The sequence below is a fragment of the Caretta caretta genome, chromosome 19 (genome assembly GCF_965140235.1).
Source record: "Caretta caretta isolate rCarCar2 chromosome 19, rCarCar1.hap1, whole genome shotgun sequence".
In the NCBI taxonomy this organism is placed as follows: Eukaryota; Metazoa; Chordata; order Testudines; family Cheloniidae; genus Caretta; species Caretta caretta.
In genome coordinates, this window is record NC_134224.1 from 6,503,677 (window position 1) to 6,521,710 (window position 18,034).

At 45.0% G+C, this 18,034-nt stretch overlaps 1 protein-coding gene across 1 annotated transcript; it reads right to left on the reverse strand.

Annotated features, from left to right (window-relative positions):
- Nucleotides 1–623: 623 nt before the first annotated feature.
- Nucleotides 624–17,632, reverse strand: SPOCD1 (SPOC domain containing 1). Its single transcript, XM_048825874.2, has 10 exons — nt 17,503–17,632; nt 15,572–15,731; nt 14,803–14,919; nt 13,611–13,736; nt 12,483–12,600; nt 11,710–11,854; nt 10,314–10,467; nt 5,870–5,959; nt 4,715–4,901; nt 624–2,732 (listed from the first exon to the last, which is right to left on the reverse strand). Exons 1-10 carry the CDS (start codon nt 17,514–17,516, stop codon nt 1,675–1,677), a joined length of 2,169 nt encoding a protein of 722 aa, XP_048681831.2. The 5' UTR covers nt 17,517–17,632; the 3' UTR covers nt 624–1,674.
- Nucleotides 17,633–18,034: the final 402 nt, after the last annotated feature.

Sequence of the window (18,034 nt, forward strand, 5' to 3'; positions counted from 1 at the left end):
ACCAGCTGGCCTGAGCCCTAGGCCGCTGGCTGGAACTGAGCACCTGCCGGCTTCAGGCGAGAGGGGGAGTGAGGGCAGGGCCTTGGGGCGGAGCCATGGCCTGGGTTAGGGGAGGCTTAGCCTCCCCTGGCCTGTGATACCTGCCGCCCATGCTTCAAGTCAAACAGTAAGAGTGTGCCAGGTATGGGAGAGACGAGGTGGGTGAGGTAATATCTTTTACTGGACCAACTTCTGCTGGAGAAAGTGACAAGCTTTCACCCACCTTGTCTCTCTAATATAATGGGACCAATATGACTGCAAAGAACAATGTCAGGCATGAGGATAGCTGCTGAGTCCTGCTTTCTGACCCTGGATTAGGTGCTAGCACCCTGCACTGACATGCAAAGCTCTTTATTCTTCTGTCTAACCCTGGGCTTCATCTGTTTCTGTTAGCACAGTTATCTAAACAAAAATCTTTGTCTATATGGGACAATAAAACCATGCTAAAACAATGCTATCTACAAACTGTGCTGGGAAACGGCCATCTGTCAGAAATCCATCCTGACAATTGTTTTCAAACCTAGTTGTAACCAGCTCTGCTCCGAATTTGCCCAGAACCTCTCAATGACAGTGCTCTGCAACTCTTTTAAAAAATAACTGCTAAAGAATATTTATTTTTCTTACTCTGAACATTTTTAAACAGTGCAAGTTCCATAACATAAAAATAGAACAACCGACCATGGTTGCTACGCTTCAGATTGCAAGTCACACATGCATCCAGCCTCCATTTGAACTCAAGTCTCAAGTGTTACTGTTGAGTGCTGGTTCCTGGTCAAAGAACAAATACAATATTTTAAAAAACCTGTCATGGTGTGGTGTAAAATAACAGCACCTACATCACACGTGCCTCTCACAACCAGCACCCATTTTTTTGGAAAATCTGGATTCTTACATCGTGCACCAAACTTTTCTAAAAATACCGTAAGTATTGTAAATATACAAAACATTTTTTGCCATTTCTGGTGAAGGTAACACCAGTAACACCTCAACAGCAGGTCCCTTTCCACCAGTGGGAGAAACTACTTATGCTCGGTGTAATTGTAAAACAGTCACCTTAAAACCTTTAGTACACGGAAAAGCTCCAAAGACCACCAGGACTGGGTGGAATTAAAAAAAAAAACCAACTTCTTTCAGTAGCACGTTATTTCTCAGTGAGCCTCAGATCTGCCCCCTCACACACACACACCTTTCCTTGCGCACAGTACTTCCTTGTCGCTCCCCCTCCCCACCCCAGCCCCAAGTGCACAGGGAAATGGCCAAAAGTTCCTTTTCAAAGGCCACACAAAGCAGAGTGACCAGAAAACAGTTTACATTGAGTCATTGTAACACTTGCCCTACTTCTCCCATTCTGATCAATATCTGGCGTCTGCATGTGGCTGCTGACGTATTTAGAGCACTGCTCATTATTCCATCTGTTCCCAGTGTACGTGAAATAATTCTGTAAGCCTTCTTTCCATATGGGCATGTTTCAACCTATCCACAACTCTCAAAAGTTAGTGGGAGGCCCTTTTAAATTCCAGAGGTTGATGCTTTTAAGATGAGTTGCAAACTCTTTATGATTATGCTGCTTTCATGTTGGGAGTAGACAACTGTACAAATTATTCTCTGTGGAGCTCCCTAGAGGGCATGGAGTAATTAACAATCAGAAGGGGGATATACTGGTCCACCAAAGGGAGGAAGGGTCAACTGAGACTGGGGATACACACCACTTTCCTGCTGGACGGGTGGAAATGCGGCTCCTCCAACAATCTGAGTTTCCCCGGGTGCGGCTGCCTGTAGGACTGCAGAAAGATCTAACGAAGGAAGTGAAAATAGAGTCTGGTTCTGAATTTGTGAATTCAACTGCACCAGTGCCTCCAGATGCTGGATCAGAGACAATGCTTCCTCCACAGGAACAGCTGGACTGGAGTCTCCAGTTGCAGCATGATTTTGGAGGTCAGAGGTAGCAGAAGGTTCATGGGAAACAAGATGGGGCACAGATGGCACCTGAGAAACTCCACCAGAAGATGTAACTCCAGGATAAAATATACCTGATAACTGCTGAATACCTAACATGTTGGCATCGAGGGCCACATTGCCACCACATTCATGGGAGCATAAGGAGCATGAAGACAATGGTCCGTGATTCCAGTTCTGTGATGCGGCTGGTCCTGCATCAGCGAGGTATGTCTCCGTATGTCCCCCAGTCATATTGTGCTGCCTTCCCAATGATTCCTGAGCCATGCTGTAGGACTGCCCTACCATCCAGGGGAAGTTGCTAAGTGAATGGAAAGCACAATCCTGCATGGATTGGTCAGTTTCCTCCTTTCTGTTTTGGCAGTGTGAAGAAGATACTGCATGGCATGTCCCTCCATTTACGACTTCACCCACTGCCGTATTGAGAGCGAACATATTATTGTTTGTAAGGGGTTCCTGGCTGTGAGAAACTGCAGGAGGATACTCGTTCCTAGACAGCCGCTTACCTGTGAATGCCCTGGACGGTACCTGTTGAAATGGTTCAGCCAGTTTGGTGCTCCCAGAACTGTCCAAAGGAGGGGAAAAGCATTTGGTCACAAGGTTATTTTTAAAAGTCACTGTCTTTCTTTTTGTTTCCCTTAAGAGGCTGGGCCTCGTGCTACTTGTAGAGGGATCGCCTGAGACTTTCTTTGGGAGAATCAGTCCCAGCAACAAGCAAGAGTGATTTGCATCAAGACCTATTAAAACAAACAAAAAAGGTGGTGTTAAAGGAAGATTTTTCCACAATTTATGCTGGAATCTTCCTAACTTTGGGCCAAATCCTTCGGTACTGTCTCACTCTTTATTGAATACTTATTGAGGCAAAACTCTCCCTGAGACAAATCCTAAATTTCTTCCTCTGATAGTCATTTGCCACTGCCGAAAGACAGGATACAGGGCTAGATGGACCATTGGTCTGATCCAGTCTGGCCGTTCTTATGTTCCTATGGAAGATTTCCCTGAGTAAGGACTGAGTAAAAAAATAAATAAGGATCACAGGTTTTCATGTAATTTTTTTAACCCCATTCACATTTTCTGCATTACACTGAGATTTAATTTTTATTCTTCACCCACAGCTCAGCAATTGTATTCAAGGGTTAGAGCCAAATTTTAAAAGGGACGTTAACTTGGCCTCTGAAATTGTGCCTGCAATTTTGGGCAGGCTTGTTTTTACACACAAATTTTTCACACCAACGTCTCGGGCCTGCAAAAGAGTGGATTTGTGCATGCGGCACTACAGTTACATGCCCAAATCACGTAGTTCACAATCTGCAGTCGAGCAATGCAAATCCAAGTTTTTGCACGCACACAATAACACGCATGTGCAAACACTTTTGTGCACAAAACTGCAGGCCCAACTTTAGAGACCGCTGTAGAAAAATCTGCCCTTATTTTTTTGCCCATCTAGGTTGAAAGGAGAATTAAAAGAGTTTAAAATATATATTGCTCTCAAAGGTGAATTATATATTTCTTTCTCAAACGACACACTGACACGAATCACATAAACGCACTTGAAATCAGTGGGTATACTTCAGTTCTGTTTGCAAATAGGTCAGTCTGACCATTCTGTGACGGGTGACTGACCACAGCTAAACACCAAGGCAATTTTACTAAGGATGACCTGCAATTTTCAACCATCATGGTTTGTAGCTGGGTATCTGATTCTCCCTGCATTGTGCGATGGCTGAAAAAGGTACAGCCCGTTTCAAATGGCCCAGGAGACATTACAGTCTCTTGGTCTTGTCCTATCTTGATGGCAGAGCTCTGGACTGTCCCAGATTAGGAACACAAAGATAACACGATTTATAATTAAAACTATCTGCTTCTCCGTGATGACTGAGTATCCACTTGTCTGGGAGGTGAGACAGATGCCAGGTCAATCACCGATGGATTGTGCTGCATCTCAGAGGTGATTCTGCCAATGATTACTGGAAAATGTAATCAGCTTCCAGGCTGGGTTCAAGTGTGCACTGAGTGCAATTACCTGATATGGAGATGATGTGATGTTACATCATGTGATGGAGGTAGGACAGGGATTAGCTGCAGCTCTGACAAATGACATTTCACATGATGAGTAGCTGGGTGGGAACACACTATTATGTGACAAGGGGTTACATGAGTTTACATCCTGATGTGCTGCAGGCAAGCACCAGCCATTTCATTAGTTATATGTGGCAGTTACCTCAGGTCATGTGACACGAAGCTGGGCAGGGAAAGAAAATGTCGTAGGAATTAGGACAATGTGGGATTACTGGGCTTGATTTGCCTTTCATTTACTCTCATTTTATACTGCTGTCAATCCATTTACCTCAAAGGAGTTACTCCCGATTTACACTGTCACAAGGAGAAGCAGATCCACTGGCTCTCTGCCGTTTCATCTGTGGTAACAGAGGGTTATAGATGTCCATGCATCACAAGATGCAACTACCCATATTTTAAGTGCCTTTTTCCATAGTAAAGGGCATGTGAGTGCCCAACCCTATTTTTCAAATCTGCCTTTCACTGAGAAATAAATAGAGCCCCTTGCTTTCTGACACCCGGTAAAGCTGTGGATTATATTATACTGAATTATTTATAGCACTGGAACCTGTGATCCTCAATCTGAAGGCAGCAAGTTATTTCACTGAGCCTCTCTGGGGTACACACCAGAAAAGGAAGCCAGCTTGTTTAAAATCCATACCTGGGCCACCAAGTGGATGGAATTTGGCAGGTACTGGCTGGAAGGCTGGCAGCGGTACCATGAACATTTCCATCTGGTTGCTGTCCACAATGCCGTATCTCTGTTTGTTGTTCAAATACGAATACAGCATGTTGTAAATTCTGAAGTCTTTGGTCATGGCAGGGCAGAATTGTATCATGCTCATCTCCTAAACAAACACAGGGAGAAGGAGACTGTGTGGATTGTCTGAAAACACAGTGCTGCTAACAATGTTCACCTAACCGGAAAGAAGTACTGAAAAACGGAAGGCATCTAGGAACTTGTTTGCATGTCAGAAGGGCTCAAGCTTAATCCCATTTGTGGGGAGGGGGCGCTCCCATTCTTTATGTGCTTCACTCACTGCATTTTGGCAAGATGAAGAGCGTTCACCTCACACACAACCTACAAACACACTTTGGTGCACGTAAACAATCTGGCGGACTCTACATTCTATATGGAGATCACAAGAGTATGAACAAATTCAGGAGAGAGAGAGAGCGAAAAACACAGACAGAGATCTTGCCTACAATATGGTAAAGACAATTTTTACCTGCACATGGTACGTCCCTGAACTGTATCAGGTCAGTTGACACCATTGGGCCTGATCCAAAGCTCAATGAAGTCAGTGGAAAGACTTCCAATCACTTCAATGGACTCTGGAGTAAGCCTTTAGAAGTCTTCCATCCATGTCACACATTTATGCATAGCCACAATCCTTGAACCCAGTGGTTGTTGCCAGTCCACTGAACCTCTCAAGATTAGGGCCTACATACTATTCACTTTTACTTGCCACTTAAAAGGACAGAATGTTTCAGTTGATCCAAAATATCATTCTATGCAACCATTAAAATTGTCCCTGCTGGTATCATAACTATGTGGGAAAGTGCAACCCTTTGTTGGCATGCTTTCAAACATGTAAAGGTGACAGCCATTTTAGCTGCATGAATGCAGGCTGCTTCTGGTGTCCAGCAGCTGAGTTCTCCTGTGATAAAAGGTTTAAGGGTTATTATTGCACTAACTCAGTTCTTCTGACATCTTGGACCACAGGCTGAAGGAACTAGGATATGCTTAAAAGTCAGCTTAGTACATGACAAATCATCCTCAGCGCTTGAAAACAAGAACCTTTTGAAAGGCTACCTTGGCTTCAGCTGGCCATATGCTCTCTAAATAATCCCAGACGTCCTCCGGGAGAATACAGCCCCTCGACTGAATCAGCTCCGGTAACGCCTGTACAAACCAGAAGGACAAAAATATAGATTACCCACCTTTTCATAACTGGTGTTCTTCGAGATGCGTTGCTCGTGTGCATTCCATTCTAGGTGTGCGCTCACCCACCTGCACAGTCGTCAGAGACTTTTGCCTTAGCAGAACCCATAAGGTTGGCTGTGGCACCCTCTGGAGTGCAGCACTCATGCGTCGGTATATCAGGCCCTGCCGGCCCCATGCCCTCTCAGTTCCTTCTTGCCAGCAACTCCGTCAGAGGGGCAGGAGGGCCGGTAATGGAATGGACATGAGCAATACATCTCGAAGAACAACAGTTACGAAAAGGTGAGTAATCGTTTTTTCTTCTTCGGGTGCTTGCTCATGTCAATCCCATTCTAGGTGACTCACAAGCAGTATCCCTGGAGGTGGGATCAGAGTTCACAGTCATGCAGCTTGCAGCACTGCTCTACCAAAGCCAGCGTCGTCTCGAGCTTGTTGGGTAAGCGCATAGTGAGACATGACCAGGTAGTGGCCTTGCAGATATCCTGAATGGGTACTTGGGCTAGGAAGGCTGCCGCCGAGGCTTACGCTCTAGTTAAGTGAGCCGTGATAATCACTGGCACCTTCGCCTGATCATAGCAGAAATGGATGCAAGATGTGATCCAAGGCGAAATTCTCTGGGCTGACACCGGACAACCTTTCATCCTACCTGCCACTGCGACAAACAACTGCATCGACTTGTGAAATGGCTTGATCCTCTCGATGTAGAAGGTTAGTGCTCTCCTGATGTCCAGGAAGTGCAACCTATGCTCTTCCTCAGACTTATGAGGTTTTGGACAGAAGACTGGCAAGAATATGTCCCTGCCCAGGTGGTTTCCCAATTACACATGAGCCAAAGGCCAGGTGTGGCCACAGCTGGACCTTGTCCTTGAAGAATGTGGTATATGGTGGTTCCAAGATGAGCACCCTAATCTCGGAAACCCTCCATGCAGAAGTTATTGCCACCAAGAACGATACCTTTCAGTAGAGAAGAAGAAGAGAGCAGGACGCCAACGGCTCGAAGGGGGTTTCCATGAGCTACGTAAGCACCAAGTTAAGGTCCCATGGAGGGACAGGATCCCGGGCTTAAGGGTAGAGTTGTTCCAGACCCTTCAGGAACTGGCCCGTCATGCCATGCACGAAGACTGACCTGCCCTGGAACGGAGGGTGAAAGGCTGATATAGTGGCCAAGTGGACCTTAACAGATGAAAGGGACAACCCCTGAAGTGTAAGATGCTAGAGGTAGTCCAGGATCAGCTGCAGCGAGGCCTGCACAGGCCTAACCCCTCAGGTTGAAGGCCGCACGTAAAATGTTTCCATTCGACCAGATAGGTGGCCCTACTGAAGGGCTTCCTGCTTCCCAGCAGGACCTGCCGGACTTGGGCCGAGCACTCCTGCTCCACAGAACTCAGTCATGGAGCAACCAAGCTGTCAGGTGCAGCGCTGCCAGGTTCAGGTGCAAGAGCCTGCTGTGATTCTGTGACAGGAGATCCGGCCAGTGGGGCAGCAGCATCGGGGCCAACAGGTCCAGGAGCACGCTGAACCAATGCTGGCGAGGCCAACCCGGGACATTTAGTATGACCTCGGCCCTGTCCTGCCTGACCTTTATGAGGACCCTGTGGAGCAACTGGGGGGAAAGCGTACATCAGTGTGATTGCAGAGCCATTGGCCATTATCTTTGAAAACTCATGGCGATCGGGGGAAGTCCCGGACGACTGGAAAAAGGCTAATGTAGTGCCCATCTTTAAAAAAGGGAAGAAGGAGGATCCGGGGAACTACAGGCCAGTGAGCCTCACCTCAGTCCCTGGAAAAATCATGGAGCAGGTCCTCAAGGAATCAATTCTGAAGCACTTAGAGAGGAAAGTGATCAGGAACAGTCAGCATGGATTCACCAAGGGCACGTCATGCCTGACTAATCTAATTGCCTTCTATGACAAGATAACTGGTTCTGTGGATGAAGGGAAAGCAGTGGACATGTTGTTCCTTGACTTTAGCAAAGCTTTTGACAGTCTCCCACAGTATTCTTGCCAGCAAGTTAAAGAAGTATGGGCTGGATGAATGGACTATAAGGTGGACAGAAAGCTGGCTAGATTGTCGGGCTCAACGGGTAGTGATCAATGGCTCCATGTCTAGTTGGCAGCCGGTATCAAGTGGAGTGCCCCAAGGGTCGGTCCTGGGGCCAGTTTTGTTCAATATCTTCATAAGTGATCTGGAAGATGGTGTGGATTGCACCCTCAGCAAGTTTGCAGATGACACTAAACTGGGAGGAGAGGTAGATACACTGGAGGGTAGGGATAGGATACAGAGGGACCTAGACAAATTGGAGGATTGGGCCAAAAGAAATCTGATGAGGTTCAACAAGGACAAGTGCAGAGTCCTGCACTTAGGATGGAAGAATCCAATGCACCACTACAGACTAGGGACCGAATGGCTCGGCAGCAGTTCTGCAGAAAAGGACCTAGGGGTTACAGTGGACGAGAAGCTGGATATGAGTCAGCAGTGTGCCCTTGTTGCCAAGGCCAATGGCATTTTGGATGTATAAGTAGGGGCATAGCGAGCAGATCGAGGGACGTGATCGTTCCCCTCTATTCAACACTGGTGAGGCCTCATCTGGAGTACTGTGTCCAGTTTTGGGCCCCACACTACAAGAAGGATGTGGAAAAATTGGAAAGAGTCCAGCGGAGGGCAACAGAAATGATTAGGGGACTGGAACACATGAGTTATGAGGAGAGGCTGAGGGAACTGGGGATGTTTAATCTACGGAAGAGAAGAATGAGCGGGGATTTGATAGCTGCTTTCAAATACCTGAAAGGGGGTTCCAAAGAGGATGGATCTAGACTGTTCTCAGTGGTAGCAGATGACAGAACAAGGAGTAATGGACTCAAGTTGCAGTGGGGGAGATTTAGGTTGGATATTAGGAAAAACTTTTTCACTAGGAGGGTGGTGAAATACTGGAATGCATTACCTAGGGAGGTGGTGGAATCTCCTTCCTTAGAAGTTTTTAAGGTCAGGCTTGACAAAGCCCTGGCTGGGATGATTTAATTGGGGATTGGCCCTGCTTTGAGCAGGGGGTTGGACTTGATGACCTCCTGAGGTCCCTTCCAACCCTGATATTCTATGATTCTATGATCAGAGCCTCCGACCATGGAAGCAGAAAGGCGTCCAACAGGGAGTCCCTGTCGAACCCCTAGAACAAGCAGAAATGGTGGCACTTCCTGTTCTGGTGAGTCGTGAACAGATCCACCTGGGGAGATCCCCACTTCTGGAAGATATTGTCCACCATCTCAGGGTGGAGAGACCTCTCATGGTGAGATGAGAAGATTCTGCTGCTGACCATTTGCGAAGCAAGGGAGAGAGGCACTCCAACTGACCACCACGAGCAGCAAGAAGGAACTGAGAGGGCGTAGGGATGGCGCCGCCTGATATACCAACACATAAGCATGGCACTCCAGAGGGTGCTACAGCCGACCCTACGGATACCGCTAAGGCAAAAGTCTCCGATGACTGTGCACATGGGTGCGCACACACCTAGAATGGAATTGACATGAGCAAGCACTCAAAGAAGAATTATTACTTATTATTTAATATTCTACAGACTTACTTAAGACCTACTCAGGCAATCCCCTACTGAGATCATTATTTGTTAGTAGTAATCTTTTTCACCTTTATAAAGGCCATCACCCAAGTATCTGGGCACACTTTGCATGGTTTAGAACAGAAACAAATAACGGAAAGTGAACCGTTTTAACCCAATTTGTGCTTTCTGAGAGATTCCTTTTAATCTCAGAAAATATAAGGAACAGTCCTGCACTGGTGCCCTGAGCAATGGACTAGTTGCTATAGCTGGTCTTCTCCACTTTTAGTTCCTATGATTCTGCCATTCTATAGCAGTTCCTGCTTGTACATGTGAAAACTCAGTTCAAAGTCCATAGTCTCATATCCATGGGAGTTCAACTGGAGTTGAGCATAAAAAACCAAATATCACTGTAAGTCCTCTAGGCACCTAGCTAATCCTATGACATCTCAGAAATGTTTCCCCTTTCCTATTGTCCCATCCACAGGCCAAATGCTGAGGTCCTTATTAATCAGTTCTTACTCAGGCAAATTCCAATTGGTTTCAGTGAGAGTTGGTATGAGGAACAAATGAGTAGTAACTTCATAAGGGCCACAGGACTTGGGTCTATCATATGAAAACACATGATATAACTTGATGTAAGAATCTGAGCTTTGATGCCTTGTCTGTGGAATACCACATGAAACGTGTGGTGTTTTATTAAATACACAGTCTTATTGATATAGACAGTCCCTCCTGTAATGTAAAAGAAAACAAGGGTCATACTTGAATGAGGTAAGTGCCATAGCCTGAAACAGGATATGCTTTTGCCACAAACTGTTTAATGCTGAACATCTGAATGAATCCCTCCCACAGCACAGTGTCCTTGACTTGCTTCTGTAGCCTTAGATTCTTCTTGAGGACGCCAGTTGAGGCAGGCCTAAAACATAATAAGTATTATATAGTGGAGTCATTCCTATAGGTCTGGATATTCCATATGCTTTGATTGTGCCATTCTTTTATTTCTTGAGTCACTCCACCTCTTTTCCTGCACATTTTGCACTTTAAAGGAGGGGAAAGGAGGTTGCCACCTGGTCTGATTTGTTACCTTTGTTGTACCTTGTAACATGTAAGTCGGGGGTACAGAACATCCATCTCTCCTCCCTGTATAAAGGATTGACAATGGCTCCTGCTCCAGCCCATCTCCTTTTAGAAGGGGCCACACATGGAAACCCAAAGGGCAGGACTTGGGGATAACAGTGAGGATGGGTAACAGATATGAATTCCATTTTCCAGACCTCTCTCCCCCCCACCCCTTTCCATCACCACATGATGCAAAACAGTCATGTAGGGGCATAACATTTGCTGTACTAGATCAGACAACTGGTCCATCTAGTCCAGCATCCTGCTTCTGGCACAGATCAATACCTGGGGCTTCTAAGTAAGATAAACCCCACCTGTAGTATGTTGTATCTCCCTGGGGTGAGGCTGGGCACCAGTCTTGTCTCAGAGCTCCCTTCCTGGACTATAGTTTTGCTGTGGGGTTGTCCTGAGGTCTGGAGCACAGCCCCCCAGCTGTGCTGCTCAGGGCATCTGCACCATTATTGGGGGCTTGTGTGTGGGGGGGGATTTAAGGTAGTCCAAACAAAAAAGGCAGTAAACTTCCACAGCCCACAAAAGGCAGAGTCCAGGGCCTTCAGAAAGCAAAAGGGAGAGGGGAGGAGAAGGGGAAAGAGAGAGAAGAACCAGCCTGTCTCCCTTCTGAGAGGACCTGGGCACCCAAGGCTCTCAAGCAGTTTCCCCAGTCAGTAACCCTGGCTGAACTCTGAGTTCCAGCCCTATTCCTTCAAAATGAACTCCCAAACTGAGCTGGGATCCTCCCTTTTAAGAAACCACCCATCCATAGGCTTGACAAGTCTTCTAGTTGGGTCTGATTATGCCCAGAGGAGCTCTTTACTCTCTTCTATGACTGAGGTGGGGATCTGTCCACCAAATCACCCCACTCCTGTAATGCAACTCGCCAGTTTATGCCAAGGAGCTTTGGTTTCGACTCCTCTTAGACTGCAGAATTACAGAAGTTCTCAGTCCTTTTTAAAAACCATGTGTGGACAGTGGAGAATATACAGGCCACATGTTAAAACAAAAAGCACAACAGTAAGATAAAATACATTCCCACAAAGACCTGTCTTTCTCCAAATGTTTTCTCTCTTTGTCTGAATAGACACTGCTTGAATGTAATCTTCTGGAGCTGTCTTCTGCCTTCTTCTTTGAGGTTGATTTGCTCTGCAGTGGGTTAAAACCTCTCTCACCATCAGGAGCCATCCTTCCTGTAAAGTCAGAAAAAACACTGATGTTTCTGTACATTCTGATCACAAAGAAAGAACACTGCTCTAATACAAGGTGGATTTCCATTTCTATGAGAAGTTCTGAAATATAAAAACAGAAATAATCTCAGAATTGACACTTTTCACTGTGTTATGGCCAAAGATAACATTTGACCCGGCTGCCAGCAAGTATCAGGTCCTAGCTATACTGCCCTTGTTTACATACCATAAACTCATCCATGCTGCCTAGATCTGGCTTGAAAAGGGCTGGGACTAGCCGTGAGGAATAAAGCTCTTTCCTTGGTCTCCAGCCCAAGCATGAGTCCTGCTGACTTCTCTCAAGCTCTCCCCACTTTCTTTGCCTGTGTATATCAACATTTTTACAATTTATGGATCATGAGAGTGACAGATTAATAACACTAGCTTGAACCAGGCATCATCTGAGGCTGGTAATGTACAAACCACCAATACACCTCATTCCTCAACAATTGCTAATTCGGTCCTGGGCCTCTTGAACAATTCTATCAAGTTGTATGATGGATTTGTGACATGGAGAAAGGTTATGTGGGACAGAATTTGAACTCATATGTCTAAGGCTAACCAACCAAATCCCTTCTCCCAGCTTACTTACCTGTACAGATAAGGCAGTCTAGGTCCAGTAAGTGACTCCTGTGCTGGTCTGTGGTGTCTCTTTTGGACTCTGCAGCGGGCTGGGAAACACGTTTCTTGTCCATACATAGAACTGATCCCTACATGGAATGTATGACAGTTAGTAGCATACACGTTGAACTTCATTCACACGGAGGCAACCTGCGCTCCCGAATCAGCCTTATAGGAAGTGGTGGCTGAGTATCTATTCACACCCTCCTCATTCACCTGCTGGTGTCACCCACGCTCCCTAAAAGAAAGACATGGGGGAGTTCCCACTCTCCCCCAGGGAAATGCTGTTTTCCAGATTCCATCTTTCAAAGAGGCCTATGGTCATCAAACAGCAATCGGGGGTGGCTCCCCCTTCTGTTAGTAGTCAACTATCAGTTAACCATAACCTCTTGCTGAAGTGATGGAGACACAGTGTCAACACACAACATCCATCGCCTTTATAATAAACCAGAACAGCACAACACACTTATACAAAAAGAGCCTCTGATCTCAAGATGGCTCATAGAGCTATTGAAACCCTCTAGAAAAGCCAAACTTTTGATGAATTCTTACCCTTATACTAATGAAAGACTGATATCAGGGACCCTTCTTTTTGTTCTATGTTTGTACAGTGCCTAGCACAATGGGGTTCATGACTAGGGCTCCTAGGCACTACAATAATACAAATAATAATTATAATACTACACCAGAACACATCATAGTGCAGAAAAGCAGTATGCAAATTTCCTTATCTCAGCAATGACCTGAAGGCCCCCTGTATTCTACTCCAGAGCTTCTCTTGATCCCTCCCCATAGACTGCACAGTACATTTTCAGCAGGAAAATGTCCACTATGGCCTAGGACAAAATCATCAAACTTGTTTTCATTGTGACTTTATCAAGAGTTGAACTGAACACTGCAGAGATGGAAGCCTGACATTAATCCACTACACCAGCTGGCCCACCACTCCCATCAACCCACTCCTCAGAAACTCATCTGCACTAAGATTCAGACACCAGCTGGTTTTAAGCACCTACATATTTCCCTTGAATCTTTCCTCATACCTTCACATAAAAGACCCTTGTTGAGTCTGTTTGGTCAAACATGGACACCTACTCACATATAGGTCTTCCAAAGTAAAGTCCTCATCCACCTCTCTGTGTATCTCTATTTCTCCTTTGTGGGTCAGTTTTGTGGGGCAACGCCTTGGTGGTTCTCGCTCCTGTTTCTCTATCATCTCCAGCACCTGGAAAAAATCACATTGTAGTACACAGAGACCCAAGCAGACATCTCTTGGACAAGGACTTGCTCAAGAAAACAAACATCATAAGGAATCAACACAGGCAAAAGCCAAAATGGAAAAGCAAACCGTGGATTTAAAGAGAAGGGGTTTTAAAGATAAAGTCCTTCTCTTAGTGAAACAACAGCAAGGAATTCTAGCTATCCACAAGATAAATACAGCAGCAGTACATGCCTCCACCAATAATGTGTATCAAACCTGACTTGGAGACCATCCCAAGGCTGAGAAGGAAACTCAGTATCCATGGACAGTTCAGATCTTGGCTTCCATGAAAAGACTGGTCAACAAGGCTGCTATTTAGTATCAATAAGGGTGCTAGTTTTTGTGATGTGGTCCCCTTCCCATTAGGAACAGGACAGAGACCATCAGATTCATCTCCTGCAGGTAACCAACCAGCTGTCTGATTTAACAACTTTCAATCAATACCAGCCTGAGCTGCATTTGAACTAGTGACATAGAGGCAAAAAGCTCTGGGCCCCATTGCCTATCCCCTGGGCCATCCCATTCTCAATACAGTCATCCATCTAATCTGCATCAGGAAACGCAAAAGCGTGACACTGTTAACTACTCCTCCTCTATTAAGAGGGGAAAATCATTGCTTTGTAAACATAAGCCCCAGAGTGTCATAGAAAGAGGGAAGCAAGGAAGCCAATTGCCTCTCCTTTCTATTGTATTGGTAAGGAAAGAGCGTTGCACCCTTTTCTAAGTTTTGTTTTATAAAAGCTTTAGAAGACTCCAAAATATAAACCAATCAAGACGAGGCAAAGCAAATGTGCAATTAAAGCACCAAGCCTGTTAGCTATCCTTCTCCCTATTTTTAAAAAATCTAAATCATACTCAGACCCCTTAAGCAATAAAGGGTGCCATTTTCATACTGTAATTACTTTGGTTTAGATCACCTCTGTGTCTTCAACAGAAGAACAAGGTACAGCAAAGGCATCACAAAGAGGCCATTGGGAAAAGGGGATGACACTGCATTTATCCCTCTCTCAGCTGCACTGGGATGACTTACATGTTTGCTCTCCTTAGCTCTCCACTCTGCCAACTCCTTGGGTGCCATCTCCAGTGAATTCATTTGAACAAGACACTGCGGGGAAACCTCTCCAAGAACCACCTGGTGGAAGAGGAGCTGAAAGAACAAAAGAAGGATAAGCAGCCCTTGGAAGAACACTGACCACAAGGGACACGCATAGCCAGTCTGCTTCCAAAGATCTCTCTCTTTCCTTCTCCCACTAAATGTATATTTCAAAGACTTTATCACAGTACTCAGACAATTAATGTTAACTCTCAGCAGGTCTGGACTGGATTGCTTGTGCCATGCCTGGAGAGCCTAGGTTTTGCAACAACATTTATGTGGGAATTTGGACATCTCCATCCATCCATCCATCAGGTTCACAGGCCAGATATGTGTACCAATGCAGGCCTGATGTTATGTGCTACAAAGAAGATAAAGATACTCAGGTGTTTGGCGCTGACCAAATGTCTCTACACACTTACAAAGGATGACAGGTGATGAATGGTAGGCATGGCAAGTGCCACCAGTAATGAAAGATTAAGTAGTGTATTAGAACCCTGGATAAGACCCCAAATGATCATGTGTGGCCAAAGAAGGGGATGCCTGGATGTGCAATTGCATAGGCTTCCTCCATCAGTGAACAGAATGAGACTGTAACATTGGACAGTCTCTTTCTATGCTGGTTCTCTATATAGCCACAAGTTTAAAGAGATACCCTCTTACCAAGCTAATGGAGAAAGTTAGGCAGATTTTCTCAGTCTCTCACCTTATTTTTTGGAGCTTTCAGGTTAAAGAGGAGACTGCGGTACTTGTTTTTGTATCGTTGGTCAACACAAAGAAAGAGGTTGAATATTTCCTTCTCCACATTGTTTGCTAATCTCAGTATCATATCTTCATGGACATCCAGATGAGGAGACTCCTCCAACCTGGAACATAGCAAGCAAGAACTACAGATGGATGTGTCAGATCTGCCTGCTAAACGGGAGCCAATTTATAAATGTACAAGCTCTTTTCAATTAAAATCCCAAATAAATGAGCCTGAGAATCCTCCACCAAACAGGAAGCAGTCAGAAACCAGAGTCTTTTAGAAACTTAACCTTCCCAGGATCTCAAAGAGAAACCCCTTGTATTGTGAAATAGCTTGTTCCAACTGTGCTGCTATGTCAGAAAGCCTATAGCATGTCTTATTTATGCTCACATCACCTTCAGAGGAGTTGCCAGAAGTGGGGCGGGGGGGAGAGACACAGAGATGTGCTCCAGCCCACATCCTAAGGGAATGCTTCCCTGTCCCCATACAGTAAATTGCATTTAAACTTGGGGCCCTTCCTAACTTCTGTACACTTAGCTGAGCTTCTCACTTCTTCAAATACATCATTATAACTTGAATTCCAGCATGATTGCATCTAACCTAAGTAACAGGCGGGTAAAACATCAGGCATTTACTAGATCATATTCTGGCTTTAAATTTCATGGATAAATATAGTGCTCATAAAAGAGAAGGATAAATAGCAGTGCCTAGAGCAGGTACACCGTGCAAGCTTCCCCTACACAGCTCTGCAATTCTCCTGTGCAGCATCCCTGCTATTCTCCTCCTCTGGCTGGCATATACCTGTCACTCTGCCAGTGTACCCCTGTCTTCATACCAGCAGTACTGCCTGCTATTCCAGACCTAGAATTCTTGCACCTCAGACAAAGCCTGCTAAACTCAATGGGAGACTTTCCATTGACTTCAATGAGTTTTGGACCAGACCACTTAACAAAGGCTGAGAATCATGTGATCATTTTGTAATGTGGAGAAATAAGGACGAAGGGCCTGAGCCTCCAGTGCCTTCACCTTATGTAGGCCTTTACATCTAGGCAAAGTGACTGCAAGTGACTACGCAAGACAGTGGAGAATTGGGCCCTAGGATGAAACCCTACAGTTTCATTTCCACTTCTGACCTAATAAGGATTTGAAGCTGGCTCTCCAGTTGTTGAACTGTACTGAATTAACCTCACCACCTTGATCCAATTTTCTATGTACTAGAAAAACCTTCTTACATGATTACCTGACAAAGGGCTAAGCCTGCCAAATGAATTAAACACAAACAGTAGCAAAGAGTGAGATAACAAATGGAGCAATCTATTGCAATAAATAATTCTGGTCTGCAAATGACTGTCAATATCATACATGACATGGAATGTTCTAGGTAAACAATAAGTTGAAACCTTTTAAAGGGCCACATTTTTAAAAACCAGCTCCCTTGCTCCTAAAATCCACAAGGGCTGGTTGTGCTATAGAAGTAGCATTCACCACAGGTGATAGGAAGACTTTCACATAACTCCACAGCCGCCCCTCTGACTGATTAAGGAATTGCACAGATGGACTCTGAAGGGAGTTCCACCCATTTTTCCACAGAGCAGAATGGTGGCTGTGATGCAGGGCTCAATAGGAGTTTAAGCTGAGAAAGCTGCGGCCCTCCTTTTAAAATGGATCCATTCCCTACCGGAAACAAGACTATTACATCTCAGAGCTGCATGTTTAAGAGATGTTCTGCTACTGCATAACAATAATCAAATCCACAAGGAAGTTTCCACTGCCCTGGCATTTATGAGAAACAGCATCAGACACAAGACTTTACTTAATAATTCCATGTGACTTTCATATAAGATATCCCCAGCCTTTTCCCCGCCACTATCATTCATAATCCACTTTACCTTTTCTGTAGCATCCCACGCAATGAGTCAACGACCTTAATTCGACTTTGTTCTTCGGACAGCTGCAAACTATGAACAGAAGCTGAAGCTTCTTTAGAGGTTGGTCTCCTACCCCTCCTCCTCTTTTCATTACTGTAATCTTAAAACAAAAGAGAAGTCCTAAAATCTCAGACAGGAGAATCCATAAAGATTAATGCTGAACCCCCTTTGGGTGGAGAGTAGGGGGTTAAGCATTTGTTTTGACAGATTTGTGAAGCAATTTTTTGAATTTCAGCAGCCAATAAAAAGTCCAATTCTTTTTTTTTTTAAATTGTATCTATCGAACACAATGGCAGAATTCCAGGTTTTTGTCTGAAACCACTTCCATGAATGTGGTGGCTCTGAATTTCAAATTGCTAAATAATGCCAATGCAAACAATACTGCCTTCTAGCTAGCAGCACATAATCTAATGTAAGAAGATATTTTGGCATTGAGTATGAAAGCTATTTAGTATATGCATTTTCCACAAACATAAAAGGATTTAGCATCATC